At 38.9% G+C, this 21,320-nt stretch overlaps 2 protein-coding genes across 2 annotated transcripts in view; both read left to right on the top strand.

The window, feature by feature from the left end:
- Nucleotides 1-5,872: 5,872 nt before the first annotated feature.
- Nucleotides 5,873-15,485, top strand: LOC115415861 (lactoylglutathione lyase-like). The gene is made up of 6 exons (XM_030129524.1): nt 5,873-6,052; nt 7,872-7,954; nt 8,057-8,197; nt 9,229-9,296; nt 12,337-12,426; nt 15,087-15,485. The coding sequence occupies exons 1-6, from the start codon at nt 5,990-5,992 to the stop codon at nt 15,176-15,178; spliced, it is 537 nt and encodes a 178-aa protein (XP_029985384.1). The 5' UTR covers nt 5,873-5,989; the 3' UTR covers nt 15,179-15,485.
- A 3,895-nt stretch (nt 15,486-19,380) lies between these two features.
- LOC115415849 (CD109 antigen-like) overlaps nt 19,381-21,320 on the top strand; it is a gene marked incomplete at its 5' end in the record, with an annotated part of 37,364 nt that continues 35,424 nt past the window's right edge. Inside the window, 2 exons of the mRNA XM_030129500.1 lie at nt 19,381-19,555; nt 19,649-19,677. Of these exons, the coding sequence (XP_029985360.1) occupies nt 19,381-19,555; nt 19,649-19,677 (204 nt within the window). The remainder of the gene's footprint in view (nt 19,556-19,648; nt 19,678-21,320) is intronic.

The following is a 21,320-nucleotide window of genomic DNA, read 5'->3' as shown; positions in this document are numbered from 1 at the left end:
AGACGAGCTGATCTGTAAGAGAAGAGCAGGACTATCAAAACCAAGGTCTGAGGGATTCAGCCAGAAATATATGGATGAAGTAACTCCGCCCACATCTGTGGAACTGGAGTAAATATATGGATGAAGTAACTCCGCCCACATCTGTGGTACTGGAGTAAATATATGGATGAAGTAACTCCGCCCACATCTGTGGTACTGGAGTAAATATATGGATGAAGTAACTCCGCCCACATCTGTGGAACTGGAGTAAATATATGGATGAAGTAACTCCGCCCACATCTGTGGAACTGGAGTAAATATATGGATGAAGTAACTCCGCCCACATCTGTGGTACTGGAGTAAATATATGGATGAAGTAACTCCGCCCACATCTGTGGAACTGGAGTAAATATATGGATGAAGTAACTCCGCCCACATCTGTGGAACTGGAGTAAATATATGGATGAAGTAACTCCGCCCACATCTGTGGTACTGGAGTAAATATATGGATGAAGTAACTCCGCCCACATCTGTGGAACTGGAGTAAATATATGGATGAAGTAACTCCGCCCACATCTGTGGTACTGGAGTAAATATATGGATGAAGTAACTCCGCCCACATCTGTGGAACTGGAGTAAATATATGGATGAAGTAACTCCGCCCACATCTGTGGAACTGGAGTAAATATATGGATGAAGTAACTCCGCCCACATCTGTGGAACTGGAGTAAATATATGGATGAAGTAACTCCGCCCACATCTGTGGTACTGGAGTAAATATATGGATGAAGTAACTCCGCCCACATCTGTGGAACTGGAGTAAATATATGGATGAAGTAACTCCGCCCACATCTGTGGAACTGGAGTAAATATATGGATGAAGTAACTCCGCCCACATCTGTGGAACTGGAGTAAATATATGGATGAAGTAACTCCGCCCACATCTGTGGTACTGGAGTAAATATATGGATGAAGTAACTCCGCCCACATCTGTGGAACTGGAGTAAATATATGGATGAAGTAACTCCGCCCACATCTGTGGTACTGGAGTAAATATATGGATGAAGTAACTCCGCCCACATCTGTGGTACTGGAGTAAATATATGGATGAAGTAACTCCGCCCACATCTGTGGAACTGGAGTAAATATATGGATGAAGTAACTCCGCCCACATCTGTGGTACTGGAGTAAATATATGGATGAAGTAACTCCGCCCACATCTGTGGTACTGGAGTAAATATATGGATGAAGTAACTCCGCCCACATCTGTGGTACTGGAGTAAATATATGGATGAAGTAACTCCGCCCACATCTGTGGTACTGGAGTAAATATATGGATGAAGTAACTCCGCCCACATCTGTGGTACTGGAGTAAATACATGGATGAAGTAACTCCGCCCACATCTGTGGTACTGGAGTAAATATATGGATGAAGTAACTCCGCCCACATCTGTGGTACTGGAGTAAATATATGGATGAAGTAACTCCGCCCACATCTGTGGTACTGGAGTAAATATATGGATGAAGTAACTCCGCCCACATCTGTGGTACTGGAGTGTAGAACTGGTTGTGGTCCATTCTGTGACTCCAGTGTGACACCAGAGCAGAAGCAGCTGATGGTGGACACCCTGATGTTAAATGCAGGTTCTTTGGTTCCTCTAAAGCGTTGGGATGTCCTTCATCCATCAGATTGTGAAGGGAAGCAGATCAGGGCTTTTGTCTCCACCAGCACCATGCGTCTGTTTGAACCTTTGGATCTGCCACAAACATTCGGAACAGTTCCTCCAGTAGACTGGGCTGATGATGCAGACTTTCAGAAGGAGGAGAAAACTGGGCATTCCACTAAAGCTGTCAATGATGTCACTGATTGAGGGGCGGAGCTTATTCCAGACTTCAGCTGTAGCTGAACAACAAATGCAGATCACAAACAGTACTGGCAACAAGTTGTCAAAGAACACAGGAACATTTTTGGTCATTTCAGTAAACCAACAGTGCACTGGAGCCTCACAGACAGAAGGTCCTGGGTTCAATTCCAACACCAGTCGACGGGGGGTGGGACCTTTAGTCCATGGGGGTGGGGCCTTTCTGTGTGCAGTTTGCATGTTCTCCTGTGTCTGCGTGGGTTCTCTCTGGTCCTCTGGCTCCTCCCACCATCCAAACTCATGCTCTGATAGGTTCATGGGTTCATCTAAATCGCCCATAGGTGTGAATGTGACAGTGTGTTTGTCTGTATTTGTTCAGTCTGTGATGAACTGGTCACATGTCCAGGGTGAACCCCGCCTTCACCTGAAAGTAGCTGGGATAGGCTCCGCCCCCGTGACTCCAGTGAGGATAAAGCAGGTTCAGAAAATGAATGAATGAATGAATAAACCAACAGTGGTTGCTGGACTTTCTCAGTAATATTTGTATGTGAGTGTCAGTTTGATTTGGAGAATAAAATGACAGATTCTTCTACTCGACCTTCTGCATGTGGTTCGTTCAGTCGGAGTATACAGACGTCTGCACCTGTCTGTGCAAACTCGAAATATGAATTAATTTGCATAAAATTTGGACTGAAGTAATTTGGCCAGATATGGAACCAAGTGCAGGGTTGGAATCCAGAGAATGTGAAAAGCCTTTTTTTGGACCACCCTGGTGTGTGTATTGGACGTGTTGCTTGTTTGTGTGCAGTTTTTCTGTGCGGGGTTCAGCAGGTTGTGTTGTTGGTGTGTATTTGGGGTTAATGTGTGTGTATGCTAATGTTTATTGGCCTTTTTGTGTTGGTTTTGTATTTTTCATCAGTTGTAACGTGAGTGAAAGCTGTAGGCTGAACACTGTCTGAACAGTTCAGATATGACTGAAATTTTATTAAATTCAAACAGTGAATTAAAGGATTCCACAGCTTTCAGATTTACTCAATTAATATAAGTGTAAGTATGTTTGAGTAAATTAAGTAGAGCATAATTCAATTTCTTACAGTGCAGTCATTCCTAAAAAAGAAAAAGAATGTTTAGATCTAATTAATTACTTTGATTAAATTCAAATTAATGCACTGATCAATGAAGACAATTATTGCTCAATTATGTATCACTGAAATGTAAAATTAAAGACATTTTTGTAAATACTATTTACACATGTAGAAGTGTATCTTTTTTGTATCAAATCAATATTTTTGTTTCGTTTTTAATTAATTCCATTTTTATTTAGCATTCCAATCTACTCATATTAATTAACTATTAAGGGCTTCATTTAATTAACATTTACTCAATACCAAACAGAGTGAAATTTAATTAATAATATTGATTGTAATGTGTTGCCTTATTTTTATGGAGTGGATTGAAGGTCTCTTTTTTACAGTGTATTTGGCGTTTGTATGGGATCTGCAGGTTCTTGCAGATCCACAGCTCTACCAAACACCTGCTTTATTTCCAACCATTGAAGAGCTTTAATAACAAACTGGTTTGTACAGTTTTCTGCTCGTCCACAAACTAAACATCCACAAACTAAACATCCACAAACTAAACATCCACAAACTAAACATCCACACCGTTAGGTGGAATTTATCTGTCGTCTAGAAGCCGAACACTGTTAATGTCAGACAAGTTCCTGCAAGAAAAAAAACACAATGCACACTGGGAAACTCCTCCTCCTCCTCCCCCCTCCTCCTCCTCTTCCTCCTCCTCCTCCTCCTCCTCCTCCTCTTCCTCCTCCTCCTCCTCCTCCTCCTCCTCCTCCTCTTCCTCCTCCTCCTCCTCCTCCTCCTCCTCTTCCTCCTCCTCCTCTTCCTCCTCCTCTTCCTCCTCCTCCTCCTCTTCCTCCTCCTCCTCCTCCTCCTCTTCCTCCTCCTCCTCCTCCTCCTCCTCCTCCTCTTCCTCCTCCTCCTCCTCCTCTTCCTCCTCCTCCTCCTCCTCCTCCTCCTCCTCCTCCTCCAAGATCAGGTTTTGCAGGTTTTTCTTCGTCTCTTTAATCTTCAGGTTCATGTTCAGACGAGCAGAAGCATTTTTTCAACCTGTGACGACAAACTGATGAAACTGAAGATAAAATTGAAAAACATGTCGTTCATTTCGTAGAACGTGTTTTTTGTTTGTTTGTTTGTTTGTTTTTTATCAACATCAGGGATCAATGGCAGATGATTGGTGATTATTTTAATTAAAAAAAAAAAAAACAGGAAAAGTTGGACCCTGAAGATTTTTTTAATCTTGTTTTTTTTTTTTTTAAATACAAAGATGTGGATTTAATTTATGGAAACTCATGAAATTAAATGTCCTGATGAAAAACAAGAGTTTAGACGAATCATCATGTTTTTCCTTCAGTTTTAAAGCTTCAACATGACTGAATTTCTTTAACATGTAAAATATAACAGTAATTAATCAAAGCAGAAAGAGTTCAGAGCTTTAATTATCAGCTTGTGCTTTCACAAATTTCTCTCAATATTAAAATGTGACATATTCAGAGGTTTATTTTATTATATTTTGCAGTAGTTTTTATTTGATTTTATTTAACTTTTGTATATTTTATTTAATATTTTACCTTTTGTCAAGCTACAAACTCTGACACTTACATAAATATATTTAATTCTATCATTTCTGTTGATTCAATGACAATAAATCTGAGTCTGAAATTTTATTTAATTTAAAATAATTGTGGAGAAAAAAATAATCCTAAATTACATTATGCGTTTTATTCAACTAAAAATACGTCAAAAGTTACGGTTAATTTGTCTAAATCTGACACAAAACATGATTTAAAAAAACATCTCCTCAAACAGGGTCAGGTTTTCTTCAGAGAAATGACCTGAAAGTTTCACATTCCTGTCATGTTCGGACATTTCACAACAGTTTAACGAGCACCTGAAGGCAGCAGCGGCCTGTAGCCACGCCCACAAAACCTGCCGCTGCCTTCGGGGACCGTCGGAATCTGGAGTGTCTTCAGTAGAAAAAGTGAAACACATAAAAGGTTAAAAAAAAAAAAAAAAAAAAAAAAAATACAATAGATGGAAACATTAAAACCTGAGTTCAGTCTTACAGGTTTAACAGAATTTTAGTTTTAGATGAATTTGACCGTTCTTTAAATTCTGTTTCCATAAAATAAAATGTAATTTTAGGTTTTTAATATCTTGTTTTATTTAAAGATGTTTTTTCCAGTCGAGGTTCAAAATTTCAATAAATTTAAAAACAATAAAGGTCATAAATAAAAGCTTTTCACTACATTTACGATAGTTTTTAAAATTATCCACAGTTTTATTCACATTATGACGTCATATATGAGTCAGTTTAAAAATTGGGTTTCTTCCGTTTTTGCTCATTTTGTTGAATAATTTTTCCAATTTTTGTTTAAACTATTAATAATTTTATTCATTTTTGTTCTTTTTATTGAGTTTGTTCAATTTCAGGTCAATTAGTTAACTTTTTTTTAAAATTTTGTTTTGTTTAGTTTTTGATCATTATTTTGTCCAGTTTTTGTACATACTATTAATTATTTTCTAAATTTTCTTCTTTTTGTTGGTTTTGTTCAGTTTCAGCTCATTTTACTGATTATTTTATTAATTAATTAATTAATTAATTTATTTATTTATTTATTTATTAAACTTTTTAAAACATTACTGGTTTTATTAAACTTTTTTCATTTGATTGGTTGTTTTGTTTAGTTTTTGTTCATTTTTAAAAATTATTTACTTCATTAACTTCATTGTTTCATTTGTTTTTGTTCATTTAAGTCAATATTTAATTCTTTTTCTTCATTATTGTATTTATTTTTGTTCATTTTATTCAAGATTTCATTCCGTTTCTTCATTCATTTTCGTTCATTTAATTCATTATTTCATTCTATTTCTTCATTATTTCATTAGTTTTTGTTCATTTCCTCCATGTTTTCTGTGTGTCTGTGAACGCCTCCTCTTGAACGCTCTAATTTCCCAGCCGTCAGAGCAGCCCCTGAAGGCATCACAGCCCCTGTGGTCTGGGTTCCAGGTGGTTCCAGGTGGTTCTCGGTGGTTTCCGTGGTTCTGGACCTGGTGCAGGTTGGACTGAACATGTGTGCGCTGTCGGAGGAGGTGGTTTCTTCAGCCTGTAAAGACGGACACCCCAGCACTAAGGTACAGGGCTCTGGGTCCAGGTCTGATCCAGCTGGACCGGTTTAACCTAGACCTGCAGGACCAGGCTCAGACTGCCAAGACCAGACTACCAGGACCAGATTTCCAGGAGGACCAGACTCAGACTACCAGGACCAGACTACCAAGACCAGACTACCAGACCCAGACTACCAGACCCAGACTACCAGGGCCAGACTACCAGGACCAGACTACCAGGGCCAGACTACCAGACCCAGACTACCAGGACCAGACTACCAAGACCAGACTACCAGACCCAGACTACCAGGACCAGACTACCAGACCCAGACTACCAGGACCAGACTACCAGGACCAGACTACCAGACTCAGACTACCAGGACCAGACTACCAGACTCAGACTACCAGGACCAGACTACCAGACTCAGACTACCAGGACCAGACTACCAGGGCCAGACTACCAGGACCAGACTACCAGGACCAGACTACCAGACTCAGACTACCAGGACCAGACTACCAGACTCAGACTACCAGGGCCAGACTACTAGACTCAGACAACCAGGGCCAGACTACCAGACCCAGACTACCAGGACCAGACTACCAGGACCAGACTACCAGACTCAGACTACCAGGACCAGACTACCAGACTCAGACTACCAGGACCAGACTACCAGACTCAGACTACCAGGACCAGACTACCAGGAGGACCAGGACCAGAGCCAGACTACCTCCAGGACCAGACTCAGACTAGCAGGACCAGACTAGCAGGACCAGACCCAGGTCCTCCAGGTGGACTGTCTGTTCCACTGTGGACTCAGACCCTGGAACAGTGTCATCAGTTCCTGATCATGTTTCAGGTCATTTATGTGATTTTTTAATTTGTGTTTTTTTCTGTTTTCCTCCTGAACTTCTGCAGAATGTGTGTGTGTGTGTGTGTGTGTGTGTGTTTGGATCCAGGGTTCACATGTCAGCTGACCTCTGACCTTTGACCTCCGTTTAATGAGTTCACTGACGGTGATGATGCTCCTCCTGTGGACTCTGTCTAAACCCTGGACTGAGTCTACACCCAGGACTCGGTGTAAATCCTGGTGTCAGTCTAATCCCTGGTCCCGGTCCTGGTTCTGGTCTTGGTCCTGGTCCTGGTCTCATCAGTACTGATGTGGTCTCTGTCTAATCCCTGGTCCCGGTCCTGGCTCTGGTCTTGGACCTGGTTCTGGTCTCATCAGTACCAATGTGGTCTCAGTCTAAACCCTGGTCTCAGTCATATTCTTGGTCTCAGTCTAATCCCTGGTCTTAGTCCTGGTTCTGGTCTCAGTCCTGGTTCTGGTCTCATCAGTACTGACGTGATCTCTGCCTGAACCCTGGTCTCGGTCTAAACCCTTGGCTCAGTCCTGGTTCTGGTCTTAGTCCTGGTCTCATCAGTACCAACATGGTCTCTGTCTAAACCCTGGTGTCGGTCCTGATTCTGGTCTTGGTCCTGGTTCTGGTCTCATCAGTACTGACATGGTCTCTGTCTAAACCCTGGTCTTAGTCCTGGTTCTGGTCTCATCAGTACCAACGTGGTCTCGGTATAATCCCTGATCCCGGTCCTGGTCTTAGTCCTGGTTGTGGTCCTGGTCCTGGTCTCATCAGTGCCAACGTCGTCTCTGTCTAATCCCTGGTCCCGGTCCTGGTTCTGGTCTTGGACCTGGTCTCATCAGTACCGACGTGGTCTCGGTCTAATTCCTGGTCCCGGTCCTGGTCTTAGTCCTGGTTGTGGTCCTGGTTCTTGTCTCATCAGTACCGGCGTGGTCTCTGTCTAATCCCTGGTCCTGATCCTGGTCTCATGTGGTCTCTGTCTCTGCAGGACTTCATGATGCAGCAGACGATGCTGAGGGTCAAAGACCCGGTCCAGTCTCTGGACTTCTACACCCGGGTCCTGGGCATGACGTGAGTTTAGTCCCGCCCCCCTCCCCTGTCTGTCCCCACCCCATCCTCTGTAACCCCGCCCCCTCCTCTGTAACCCCGCCCCCTCCTCTACCTGTGCTGCAGGTTCCTGCAGAAGATCGACTTCCCGTCCATGCGCTTCAGTCTCTACTTCCTGGGCTTCGAGGACAAAGACGACATCCCCGTGGACGTCAGGGAGCGGACGGCGTGGACGTTTTCCCGCCGCGCCACCATCGAACTGACCCAGTACGAACCGGTCCGGACTAAACCCTGGAACCTGGACCTGGATTCACCTTTAAGCACATGTTTAAAAACTGTTATAATGTAACAGAAGCGCTTTGATCATCGGAGACATTTTGACTCATTATTTTGTTCAATTTTGCTTCTTATTGTGGTCATTTTTTATCATTTTGTTCATTATTTGGTTCATTTTTTATCATTTTTTGGTTCATTTTTTATCATTTTGTTCATTATTTGGTTCATTTTTTATCATTTTGTTCATTATTTTGATAATTTTTGTTAATTTTTTTATATGTTTATGTGCAGTTTTTTTCTCCATTTGGTGATTTTTTTTTTCTTATATTTTTCAGTTTTTATTCATTATTTTGTTGCTTATTTTGTTAATTTTTCTTCATTTTGTTAAATTTGTTTCTTATTGTGGTTATTTTTCTTAATTTTGTTGATTATTTTGTTCATTTTGATTCTTTTTTTTTTTTTTTTTTTTTCACATTTTTGTTCATCATTTAGATCATTTTTGGGTTGTTTTTTTTTTTTTTTGGTGTTTTTTCATTTGGTGATTTTTATTCTTATATTTCAGAATATTTCACTACAGTTGACAGATGAGCAGCGTTTATGGTTTAATGTCTCCATCTACTGGTCAAATGTGGAACAACAGCATCAGAAAGTTTTATTTCACACAGATTTACTTCAGTTTATTTAGTTTTATTTGATTTCCAAAAACTCTTCATCAACTTTTCCAAATGACTCAAATTTAGGACAAATATTCTCAGTTGTTTCTTCAACAAACATGAAAGTAAATCATTAAGAATACAGTTGAACATTATCCTTTTATTAATATTTATTCAACATTTACATCATAATATTCAGAGACGAACAGATTCAGACCCAAACTGTTACATCAGTTTATTTATTTAATTTTCCCAAAGTCGACTTCAGTTTTTCTGTGATTTTATTTCGTTTCATGTTTAATTTTTAATTTAAAAAAAATTAAATCCAGTTGTTTTTTTTATATCATATTCATGTGTTTGTTTTTTCAGTAACTGGGGTTCGGAATCAGACGATAAACTGTCGTATCACAACGGAAACAAAGAACCACGAGGATTTGGTGAGATTCAAACTTGTGTTCAGATCCTTCTGTCTGTTCTAGTTCTACAACTGTTCTAGTTCTAGTTCTACAACTGTTCTAGTTCTACAACTGTTCTAGTTCTAGTTCTACAACTGTTCTAGTTCTAGTTCTACAGCTGTTCTAGTTCTACAACTGTTCTAGTTCTACAACTGTTCTAGTTCTAGTTCTACAACTGTTCTAGTTCTAGTTCTACAACTGTTCTAGTTCTACAACTGTTCTAGTTCTAGTTCTACAACTGTTCTAGTTCTAGTTCTACAGCTGTTCTAGTTCTACAACTGTTCTAGTTCTACAACTGTTCTAGTTCTAGTTCTACAACTGTTCTAGTTCTAGTTCTACAGCTGTTCTAGTTCTACAACTGTTCTAGTTCTAGTTCTACAACTGTTCTAGTTCTAGTTCTACAGCTGTTCTAGTTCTACAGCTGTTCTAGTTCTACAACTGTTCTAGTTCTACAACTGTTCTAGTTCTAGTTCTACAACTGTTCTAGTTCTACAACTGTTCTAGTTCTACAACTGTTCTAGTTCTAGTTCTACAACTGTTCTAGTTCTAGTTCTACAGCTGTTCTAGTTCTACAACTGTTCTAGTTCTAGTTCTACAACTGTTCTATTTCTAGTTCTACAACTGTTCTAGTTCTACAACTGTTCTAGTTCTAGTTCTACAACTGTTCTAGTTCTAGTTCTACAGCTGTTCTAGTTCTACAACTGTTCTAGTTCTACAACTGTTCTAGTTCTAGTTCTACAGCTGTTCTAGTTCTACAACTGTTCTAGTTCTAGTTCTACAACTGTTCTAGTTCTACAACTGTTCTAGTTCTACAACTGTTCTAGTTCTAGTTCTACAGCTGTTCTAGTTCTACAACTGTTCTAGTTCTAGTTCTACAGCTGTTCTAGTTCTACAACTGTTCTAGTTCTAGTTCTACAACTGTTCTAGTTCTACAACTGTTCTAGTTCTAGTTCTACAGCTGTTCTAGTTCGAGTTCTACAACTGTTCTAGTTCTACAACTGTTCTAGTTCTAGTTCTACAACTGTTCTAGTTCTAGTTCTATAACAGTTCTAGTTCTACAGCTGTTCTAATTCTACAACTGTTCTAGTTCTACAACTGTTCTAGTTCTAGTTCTATAACTGTTCTAGTTCTACAACTGTTCTAGTTCTACAACTGTTCTAGTTCTAGTTCTACAACTGTTCTAGTTCTAGTTCTACAGCTGTTCTAGTTCTAGTTCTACAACTGTTCTAGTTCTACAACTGTTCTAGTTCTAGTTCTACAACTGTTCTAGTTCTAGTTCTACAACTGTTCTAGTTCTACAACTGTTCTAGTTCTAGTTCTACAGCTGTTCTAGTTCTACAACTGTTCTAGTTTTAGTTCTACAACTGTTCTAGTTCTACAACTGTTCTAGTTCTAGTTCTACAGCTGTTCTAGTTCTACAACTGTTCTAGTTCTAGTTCTACAACTGTTCTAGTTCTACAACTGTTCTAGTTCTAGTTCTACAGCTGTTCTAGTTCTACAACTGTTCTAGTTCTAGTTCTACAACTGTTCTAGTTCTACAACTGTTCTAGTTCTAGTTCTACAGCTGTTCTAGTTCTAGTTCTACAGCTGTTCTAGTTCTACAACTGTTCTAGTTCTACAACTGTTCTAGTTCTAGTTCTACGGCTGTTCTAGTTCTACAACTGTTCTAGTTCTAGTTCTACAACTGTTCTAGTTCTACAACTGTTCTAGTTCTAGTTCTACAACTGTTCTAGTTCTAGTTCTACAGCTGTTCTAGTTCTACAACTGTTCTAGTTCTACAACTGTTCTAGTTCTAGTTCTACAGCTGTTCTAGTTCTACAACTGTTCTAGTTCTAGTTCTACAACTGTTCTAGTTCTAGTTCTACAACTGTTCTAGTTCTACAACTGTTCTAGTTCTACAACTGTTCTAGTTCTAGTTCTACAACTGTTCTAGTTCTACAACTGTTCTAGTTCTAGTTCTACAGCTGTTCTAGTTCTACAACTGTTCTAGTTCTAGTTCTACAACTGTTCTAGTTCTAGTTCTACAGCTGTTCTAGTTCTACAACTGTTCTAGTTCTACAGCTGTTCTAGTTCTACAACTGTTCTAGTTCTAGTTCTACAACTGTTCTAGTTCTACAACTGTTCTAGTTCTACAGCTGTTCTAGTTCTACAACTGTTCTAGTTCTAGTTCTACAACTGTTCTAGTTCGAGTTCTACAACTGTTCTAGTTCTAGTTCTACAGCTGTTCTAGTTCTACAACTGTTCTAGTTCTAGTTCTACAACTGTTCTAGTTCTAGTTCTACAACTGTTCTAGTTCTACAACTGTTCTAGTTCTACAACTGTTCTAGTTCTAGTTCTACAGCTGTTCTAGTTCTACAACTGTTCTAGTTCTAGTTCTACAACTGTTCTAGTTCTAGTTCTACAGCTGTTCTAGTTCTACAACTGTTCTAGTTCTACAGCTGTTCTAGTTCTACAACTGTTCTAGTTCTAGTTCTACAACTGTTCTAGTTCTACAACTGTTCTAGTTCTACAGCTGTTCTAGTTCTACAACTGTTCTAGTTCTAGTTCTACAACTGTTCTAGTTCGAGTTCTACAACTGTTCTAGTTCTAGTTCTACAGCTGTTCTAGTTCTACAACTGTTCTAGTTCTAGTTCTACAACTGTTCTAGTTCTACAACTGTTCTAGTTCTACAGCTGTTCTAGTTCTACAGCTGTTCTAGTTCTACAACTGTTCTAGTTCTAGTTCTACAGCTGTTCTAGTTCTACAACTGTTCTAGTTCTAGTTCTACAGCTGTTCTAGTTCTAGTTCTACAGCTGTTCTAGTTCTACAACTGTTCTAGTTCTAGTTCTACAACTGTTCTAGTTCTACGGCAGATTTATTTCACAGCAGCATTTGAACTGATCTGGGTTTAGTTTGGTTTATTTTGTTTTTATTTTGGTTTCATTTAGTTTATTTGGTTTTTATTAGGTTTTAATTTGGTTTATTTACATTTTATTTAGTTATAATTTTGGTTTGATGCTGTTTGTATTTGTTTTTATTTCAGGTCACATCGGCGTCGCTGTCCCTGACGTCGACGCCGCCTGTAAAGTCTTCGAGGATCGAGGAGCGACGTTTGTCAAGAAACCAGACTCAGGTTAGAACGACTGACAGACCATGACCCAGAACCAGAACCAGAACCAGACCCTTCTGATCAATGGGAACAGGAACATTTCACCTGGTTCTAGATCAGTAGATGGTTTTGGTTAAAGGTGGACGTTTGGGTCTTTAAGGGTTAAAGGTGGATTTTTGGGTCTTTAAGGGTTAAAGGTGGACGTTTGGGTCTTTAAGGGTTAAAGGTGGACGTTTGGGTCTTTAAGGGTTAAAGGTGGACGTTTGGGTCTTTAAGGGTTAAAGGTGGACGTTTGGGTCTTTAAGGGTTAAAGGTGGACGTTTGGGTCTTTAAGGGTTAAAGGTGGATTTTTGGGTCTTTAAGGGTTAAAGGTGGACGTTTGGGTCTGTAAGGGTTAAAGGTGGACGTTTGGGTCTTTAAGGGTTAAAGGTGGACGTTTGGGTCTTTAAGGGTTAAAGGTGGACGTTTGGGTCTTTAAGGGTTAAAGGTGGACGTTTGGGTCTTTAAGGGTTAAAGGTGGACGTTTGGGTCTTTAAGGGTTAAAGGTGGACGTTTGGGTCTTTAAGGGTTAAAGGTGGACGTTTGGGTCTTTAAGGGTTAAAGGTGGACGTTTGGGTCTTTAAGGGTTAAAGGTGGATGTTTGGGTCTTTAAGGGTTAAAGGTGGATTTTTGGGTCTGTAAGGGTTAAAGGTGGACGTTTGGGTCTTTAAGGGTTAAAGGTGGACGTTTGGGTCTTTAAGGGTTAAAGGTGGACGTTTGGGTCTTTAAGGGTTAAAGGTGGACGTTTGGGTCTTTAAGGGTTAAAGGTGGATTTTTGGGTCTTTAAGGGTTAAAGGTGGACGTTTGGGTCTTTAAGGGTTAAAGGTGGACGTTTGGGTCTTTAAGGGTTAAAGGTGGATTTTTGGGTCTTTAAGGGTTAAAGGTGGACGTTTGGGTCTGTAAGGGTTAAAGGTGGACGTTTGGGTCTTTAAGGGTTAAAGGTGGACGTTTGGGTCTTTAAGGGTTAAAGGTGGATTTTTGGGTCTTTAAGGGTTAAAGGTGGACGTTTGGGTCTTTAAGGGTTAAAGGTGGACGTTTGGGTCTTTAAGGGTTAAAGGTGGACGTTTGGGTCTTTAAGGGTTAAAGGTGGACGTTTGGGTCTTTAAGGGTTAAAGGTGGACGTTTGGGTCTTTAAGGGTTAAAGGTGGATGTTTGGGTCTTTAAGGGTTAAAGGTGGATTTTTGGGTCTGTAAGGGTTAAAGGTGGATTTTTGGGTCTGTAAGGGTTAAAGGTGGACGTTTGGGTCTTTAAGGGTTAAAGGTGGATTTTTGGGTCTTTAAGGGTTAAAGGTGGACGTTTGGGTCTTTAAGGGTTAAAGGTGGATGTTTGGGTCTTTAAGGGTTAAAGGTGGACGTTTGGGTCTTTAAGGGTTAAAGGTGGATTTTTGGGTCTTTAAGGGTTAAAGGTGGACGTTTGGGTCTTTAAGGGTTAAAGGTGGACGTTTGGGTCTTTAAGGGTTAAAGGTGGACGTTTGGGTCTTTAAGGGTTAAAGGTGGACGTTTGGGTCTTTAAGGGTTAAAGGTGGACGTTTGGGTCTTTAAGGGTTAAAGGTGGATTTTTGGGTCTTTAAGGGTTAAAGGTGGATGTTTGGGTCTTTAAGGGTTAAAGGTGGCTTTTTGGGTCTTTAAGGGTTAAAGGCGGACGTTTGGGTCTTTAAGGGTTAAAGGTGGACGTTTGGGTCTTTAAGGGTTAAAGGTGGATGTTTGGGTCTTTAAGGGTTAAAGGTGGACGTTTGGGTCTTTAAGGGTTAAAGGTGGATTTTTGGGTCTTTAAGGGTTAAAGGTGGATTTTTGGGTATTTAAGGGTTAAAGGTGGATTTTTGGGTCTGTAAGGGTTAAAGGTGGACGTTTGGGTCTTTAAGGGTTAAAGGTGGACATTTGGGTCTTTAAGGGTTAAAGGTGGACGTTTGGGTTTTTAAGGGTTAAAGGTGGATTTTTGGGTCTTTAAGGGTTAAAGGTGGATTTTTGGGTCTGTAAGGGTTAAAGGTGGATTTTTGGGTCTTTAAGGGTTAAAGGTGGACGTTTGGGTTTTTAAGGGTTAAAGGTGGATTTTTGGGTCTTTAAGGGTTAAAGGTGGATTTTTGGGTCTGTAAGGGTTAAAGGTGGATTTTTGGGTCTTTAAGGGTTAAAGGTGGACGTTTGGGTCTTTAAGGGTTAAAGGTGGATTTTTGGGTCTTTAAGGGTTAAAGGTGGATGTTTGGGTCTTTAAGGGTTAAAGGTGGACGTTTGGGTCTTTAAGGGTTAAAGGTGGATTTTTGGGTCTGTAAGGGTTAAAGGTGGATTTTTGGGTCTTTAAGGGTTAAAGGTGGACGTTTGGGTCTTTAAGGGTTAAAGGTGGATTTTTGGGTCTTAAGGGTTAAAGGTGGACGTTTGGGTCTTTAAGGGTTAAAGGTGGATTTTTGGGTCTTTAAGGGTTAAAGGTGGATTTTTGGGTCTTTAAGGGTTAAAGGTGGATGTTTGGGTCTTTAAGGGTTAAAGGTGGACGTTTGGGTCTTTAAGGGTTAAAGGTGGATTTTTGGGTCTTTAAGGGTTAAAGATGGACGTTTGGGTCTTTAAGGGTTAAAGGTGGATTTTTGGGTCTTTAAGGGTTAAAGGTGGATTTTTGGGTCTTTAAGGGTTAACTTCAGCTCTTTCTTGGTCCTCCAGGTAAAATGAAGGACCTGGCCTTCATCCAGGATCCAGACGGGTACTGGATCGAGATCTTCAGTCCTGAAAACATGGTCGCTCTGATGTCGTAGAACAGAGGCATTATGGGAAAATTCATGTGTTTAACCCCAGGGATGTTTTATTAAATACAAATAAAAAAAGATAAACACATGAATCCACCTTAAATCAGATCAAACCAGGTTTGTTTGTGTTTGTTTCATTTATATTTAACTTTTTTCCAAACTAATGGTTTTTATTGAACTAAAAGTATCAGATTAAAATACGTAACAATAACATGGATTTATTTTTCTAACCTAAATATTTTCATAAGCTCAGATTTCTGTATTTTCACATATTTGTCGTGTCTTTGCTCATTAAACGTCTTTGTGTTTATTCGGATTTGGACTATACAACCTTAAGATTTATATTCTATGACTTTAACACCACTGATTTTATTATTTTCTGCATTTTATTTTGGTTTTATTTCTTGTATGTAATGTGTCTGATATTTTTTTTGCTGAAAAACTCACTTTTTCCTCTTTTTTTCTGTTTTGATAAAATAACCGCTGAATTTACTATGAGTTTTAATAAACATTTACATGATCAGTGAATTAAATATAAGAAAAAAAAAATTAAATGAAAAAATAAAAATAAATAAACATACAAATAAAAAAATAAAAAAGAAATAAAAAAAAGAAAATACAGGATTTACACTGAAATAAGCAAAATGTAAAGGATAATATTATAACAAATAGTGATTAATCACTTAAGAAAGGTTCTTAAACAGGACATTGTGTAAAATATGAAACAAAAACAAATCCAATGATTCACCATGATCTCATAAACACATTTAGTTCACAACAGAACATAGAAAACATGTTTAAGCTGAGAAAATGGAGCAGTTCAAGGAAAAATGAAGATAAAAAGTGCAAAATGTTTGTAAAATGAGGAAAAAATGTACCAAAAAAACTTTAAGATGTGGGAAAAAAAGTGAATGAATACTTGTAAAATTAGGAAAAAAATGAGAATAAAATGAACAAAATACTGATAAACTGAGGAAAAACAAACCAAATATCTGAAACACAAGCAGAGTTTATGGTTTAAAGCTTCCAGTGTTTTGTGTTAAATGTCTCCATCTGCTGGTCAAATGTAAAACAACAGCATCAGGTTTTATTTCACATAGACTTACATCAGTTTATTCAGTTCAATAAAAACAATTTTATAATAAAACCCACAAAATAACCAGATTGAAGGAGTTGGTAGATTATTAAACTGTTTGAGCTTCAAATCCAAAACCTTAGACTTCACTAAAAATGTGTAAAATCCATTTTCATCGTTAGAATTTGACATATATATAAAATCTTTTGATGCTAATTAAATATTGATGTTTATGTCATGATTTGTCCCAGTATTTATGTCCATATAGTTTAGAAACTTCAATATTTCCTTAAAGTTTAATGGTACATTTTTTTTCCTCAGTCAGATGTGATGAAAGTAGATGGAAATTATCATTTACAATCAGAGCAGGAATAATATTCCAGACATTTAGAGGAAGAACAGTGAAAATCAGAGTCATGGGGAAAAAAATATAAAATCACTGTTTATATAAATTCTGTCCAAACCATTTCTGAGTCATTTTGGAAACAAAGAGAATAATTTAACCCAAACTAAGCAATGCATGGATATCTATCCCATAATATAAAACTCTGTTCATTATTATTTCATTTCCCAGAAACACCTGTATTCATTGTGTCCACATACTTTTGTCCATATACATTTTGTCCATGTTTTTTTGTCCACATACCATATACTTTTGTCCATATACTGTGGACAGAAAGTATATGGACAAACGTATATGAACAAAAGTATGTGGACAAAAGTATATGGACACAAGTATATGGACAAAAGTATGTGCACAAACGTTTGTAGACAAAAGTGGGAAGGCGTCCACATACTTTTGTCCACATAGTGTCTCTCTCTCCTTAGTTTGAGCTGTATTATTATTATTATTATTATTATTATTATTCTATTCTATTTTATCTAGTATTCATCACTCTTTGTGGTAAATCTCCTAACGCGGCGCCGTCTGCTTTCCTTACAGCTCTTGTTTTTGACGTCTGTTGTTTTTGACGTCTGTTGTTTTTGACGGCTTTAACCTTTTCGCCGGTTTCGGGTTCACTCGTCCCGTTATGTGACGGTACATGATGTTATCGTTTTTCCGTCAGATGAATGCACCTGAACGCACCACGTACAAAAGGATGCACTTGACATTCACCTCCACCTGTGGGTGTGGCGTCTCCGGGGACGACGCCTACATCTCACACACCCGCCCTGGTTGTGGTTGGACGGCCTGGTACGGGGGGCGGGGCTTGGGGATAATAACAGGCGTAGTTGGAGTTCAGTCACACGATCAGCTGTGGTTAACAGAACCGCTGCCCCCCACCCCCCCACCCAAACAAAGACCCTGTGGCTGCAGGTCAGACTTAAAGTAAAGTGATACTTATCATGTGACGTGGGAGTGGGCGTGGCCACAGCTATGAAGAGCGGGGCCGGCGGCGTCCTCCTGCAGACGGAGGGTCACATGTTCAGATGGAGCGTCAACAGGTTTGGACATTTATCGGATTTATTGGACTGATCGGACTGACGGCAGCGCAGACCAGCAGGTACTGATACACACTAATACACACACAAATACACACAAATACAGACAGAAATACACACAGGTACACATAGAAATGCACAAAAATACAGATCCACACAAATAATGCATGAAAAAAACTATGTAAAAAATGTAAATAAGGGATGAAAACCAAATAAAAACATAAAAGATGCAAAAAAAATTTAAAATGTAAAAAAAAATATGTAAAAAATGCAAAAATATGACAACTATGTAAAAACATAAAAGGTGCAAAAAGATGAAAACTAGGTAAAAGATGCAAAAAAAGAAGCAAAAATATGAAATCTATGTTAAAAAAAGATGCGAAAAGATGAAAAATGCGTAAAAGATTCAAAGTGATGAAAACTGTAAAAGACGCAAAAAAGAGAAAACTATGTATAAAAAACAACTTAAAGATGCAAAAACATGACAACTATGTAAAAAACAAAAGGCTCAAAAAGATGAAAATTATGTAAAAGACGCAAAAAAAATTCATACTACAAAAAGATGCAAAAACATGAAAACTACGTAAAAAAAAAACCAGAAGATGCAAAAAGATGAAAAATTAGTAAAATTTTTAAAGTGATGAAAAATATATAAAAGACACAAAAAAGAGAAAATTATGTTAAGAAAAACAACTAAAAGACGCACAACAATGCAAAAGATACAAAAATATGACAACTATGTAAAAAACATAAAAGGTGCAAAAAGATGAAAACTATGTAAAAAATGGAAAACAAAACTACGTAAAAAAAAACCAATGTAAAAGATGCAAAAAGATGAAAACTATTTAAAAAAACATAAAAGGTGCAAAAAAATCAAAACTAAAAAAGTAAAAGATGCAGAAACATGAAAACTACGTAAAAAAAACAGAAGACGCAAAAAGATGAAAAATAATTTAAAATTCAAAGTGATGAAAATGATGTAAAAAATGCAAAAAAGAGAAAACTGTATAAAAAACAACGTAAAAGATACAAAAACATGACAACTACGTAAACAACATAAATATGCACAAGATAAAAACTACGTAAAAGATGCAAGCAAACTTTGTTAAAAAAGATGTAAAAAATGGAAAAAGATGAAAACAATGTAAAAGATCCAAAGTGATGAAAACTATGTAAAAGAGGCAAAAAAAAGAAAAGTAAAAAAAAAAACAACTAAAAGATGCAAAAACATGACAACTATGTAAAAAACATAAAAGGTGCAAAAAATTAAAACTACGCAAAAGATTCAGAAACATGAAAACTACGTATAAAGTTTAAAAAAATGAAAAACATGTAAAAGATTCAAAGTAATAAACTGTAGAAGATGCAAAAAAGGACAAAACTACATATAAAAAAACAAACAAAAAAAACAAACCATAAAAGATTAAAAAAGGTGAAAACTATGTGACTTAAAGTCCTGAAATAATCCGATTATCAGAATCCGAACCAGTTTGATTTTCCTTTTTTTCCTTTGAATCTGTTTAATCAGTTTGATTTTATTTGTTTCATCATAAAAACTGTTTCTTTACTTCACGACATTTAACGTTAAACGATAAAGACTTTGTGTTCGGACCAACTCTCCTGTTGAATGTGTCTGTGGTTCCGTTTTCTGACCCTGGTCTTTGAACACCTCGTATCCTAACCCGGTCTCTGTTTTCTCAGTCTGGTTCCTCATTGGTCCTACCTGGTGGCCACGCCCAGAATCCTTGGGGGCGGCGTTCCCCCGTCAGTGTCGGTCACTGTCCTGAATCAGCCGGCGGTCAACGTGTCCATTCGCATCATCCACGGAGACGAGACGGTGTCTTCAAAGTCCACCGTGGTCCAAGGAGGTACAGAAACTAGACTTAGACCTGGGTTTAGGACCAGCTGAGTTTAGGACCAGCTGAGTTTAGGACCAGCTGACCTCTGTGTTTCTTCTATAGGTTCCACAGAGCTGCTGACGCTGGAGCCGGTGAGTCCAACACTCATATATACACCAGCGTCATCGGCAAAACATCGTAACGTCTCAGCGCTATCAGGTGGAAACCTTGTATGTCCAAAAGGTTTATTTTTCAGGAAAGTAGAAAAATGATGTATTTTCTAAATGAATGAGTTCAGAGATGTCGTCACAAACTGTTTTCATTGGTTAAATATTTCTAAAACCATCAGACCAGCGTGAAAACTGACCAATAGAATGGTTTTATTAAAAAAAGAAATTCAAAAACAGACTTACGAGGTTTCTGCCTGACAGAGAAGATATGCTACATGTGTTTTTGTGTCTTTTAAATATACGAAAACTGCAAAAACTCAACATAGTGTGGCACCAGCAGTAAAATAAAACCAATTCAATTCAATTCAATTCAACTTTATTTGTACAGCCCAATATCACAACAAGGTTATCTCAAAGGGCTTTACAGAGTCAGTTAGAGTAAACAACAGTCAAATGAACAGCAAGAAAATGAGTAGTGTCCAGGGCATCCCCCGTCCTTAGACCCTCCTTCTCGGCAAGGAAAAACTCAAAACCCAGTGGGAAAAGGGAGAAACCTCGGGGAGAACCACAGTGAAGGAGAGATCCACTCCCATGGACGGACAGGCTATAGATGCACCAGGACTGATGGACGTCCATTTGCAGATGTAGTTCTAGTCTACAAGGATGCAGTAGGGTGGACACATGGGGGGTCCATCCCGCTGGATGAGACAGGCAGGGGCGAGGAGGCCCATCCACAGTGGTGAGGCCGAGGACGTCCATCCAGACAGGTGGGGGAGGGGGTCAGGACACAGGTCAGGGCAGGACACAGATGGTCAGCGCAGATCCTGCCATCATTGGCTCCCAAGCGGTTATAACTGAAAAAGTAGCCACTCCCCCGGAGGGGAGTGGGGAAAGGGGACATCGGGTGAATAGCACTGCACAAACTAAGTTGGCTAAATATTAAAAATATAAGTGCAGACAGAAGTGGTACGTAGAAGCAGAAACAGGAGATAGGACTCAGTGCCTGGACTTCCCCCAGCATTACTGCTCCTAGGGCAGCTTAGACTGAACTGTGGGTTTAGTCTGGTTTGAACTAGCCTGACCATAAGCTTTTTCAAATAGGAATGTTTTTAGCCTGACCTTAAATGTACAGACTGTGTCGGCCTCTTTAATGTTAGCTGAAGCTGATTCCATAAAACAGGAGCTTGGTAACTAAAGGCTCTAGCTCCTACTGTACTTTTACAGACCCTGGGAACTACCAGTAGACCTGCATTCTGAGAACCAAGGGTTCTGTTGGGATGGTACGGCACCAGAGCGTCTCTGAGATAGGAGGGGCCCATACCATTAATGGTCTTGTATGTGAGGAGGAGGATTTTGAATCTAATTCTAAACTCAATTGGAAGCCAGTGAAGGGCTTGGAGCACAGGGGTGATGTGTTCTCTTCTATTTGTTCCTGTTAGTAGTCTCGCTGCTGCGTTCTGAACCAGTTGAAAACTTTTTAGAGAGCTTTTAGGACATGCTACGAGAAGGGAGTTGCAGTGATCTAATCTAGATGAAACAAACGCATGAACTAATTTTTCTGCATCATTTTTAGAAAGAATATTTCTAATTTTGGCTATGTTGCGCAGGTGGAAGAAGGCGGTTCT

The sequence above is a fragment of the Sphaeramia orbicularis genome, unplaced genomic scaffold, assembly GCF_902148855.1.
Source record: "Sphaeramia orbicularis unplaced genomic scaffold, fSphaOr1.1, whole genome shotgun sequence".
NCBI lineage: Eukaryota > Metazoa > Chordata > Actinopteri > Kurtiformes > Apogonidae > Sphaeramia > Sphaeramia orbicularis.
Note: the sequence above shows the minus strand (reverse complement) of the source record. Positions and strands in the feature narration are given on the sequence as shown.

Coding starts and splice junctions, on each gene's coding strand:
- LOC115415861 (XM_030129524.1), top strand. CDS start 5,990: ATGTGTGCGCTGTCGGAGGAGGTGGTTTCTTCAGCCTGTAAAGACGGA. Junction 8,198..9,228: donor GCCACCATCGAACTGACCCA/GTACGAACCGGT, acceptor TTGTTTTTTCAG/TAACTGGGGTTCGGAATCAG. Junction 12,427..15,086: donor TGTCAAGAAACCAGACTCAG/GTTAGAACGACT, acceptor TTGGTCCTCCAG/GTAAAATGAAGGACCTGGCC.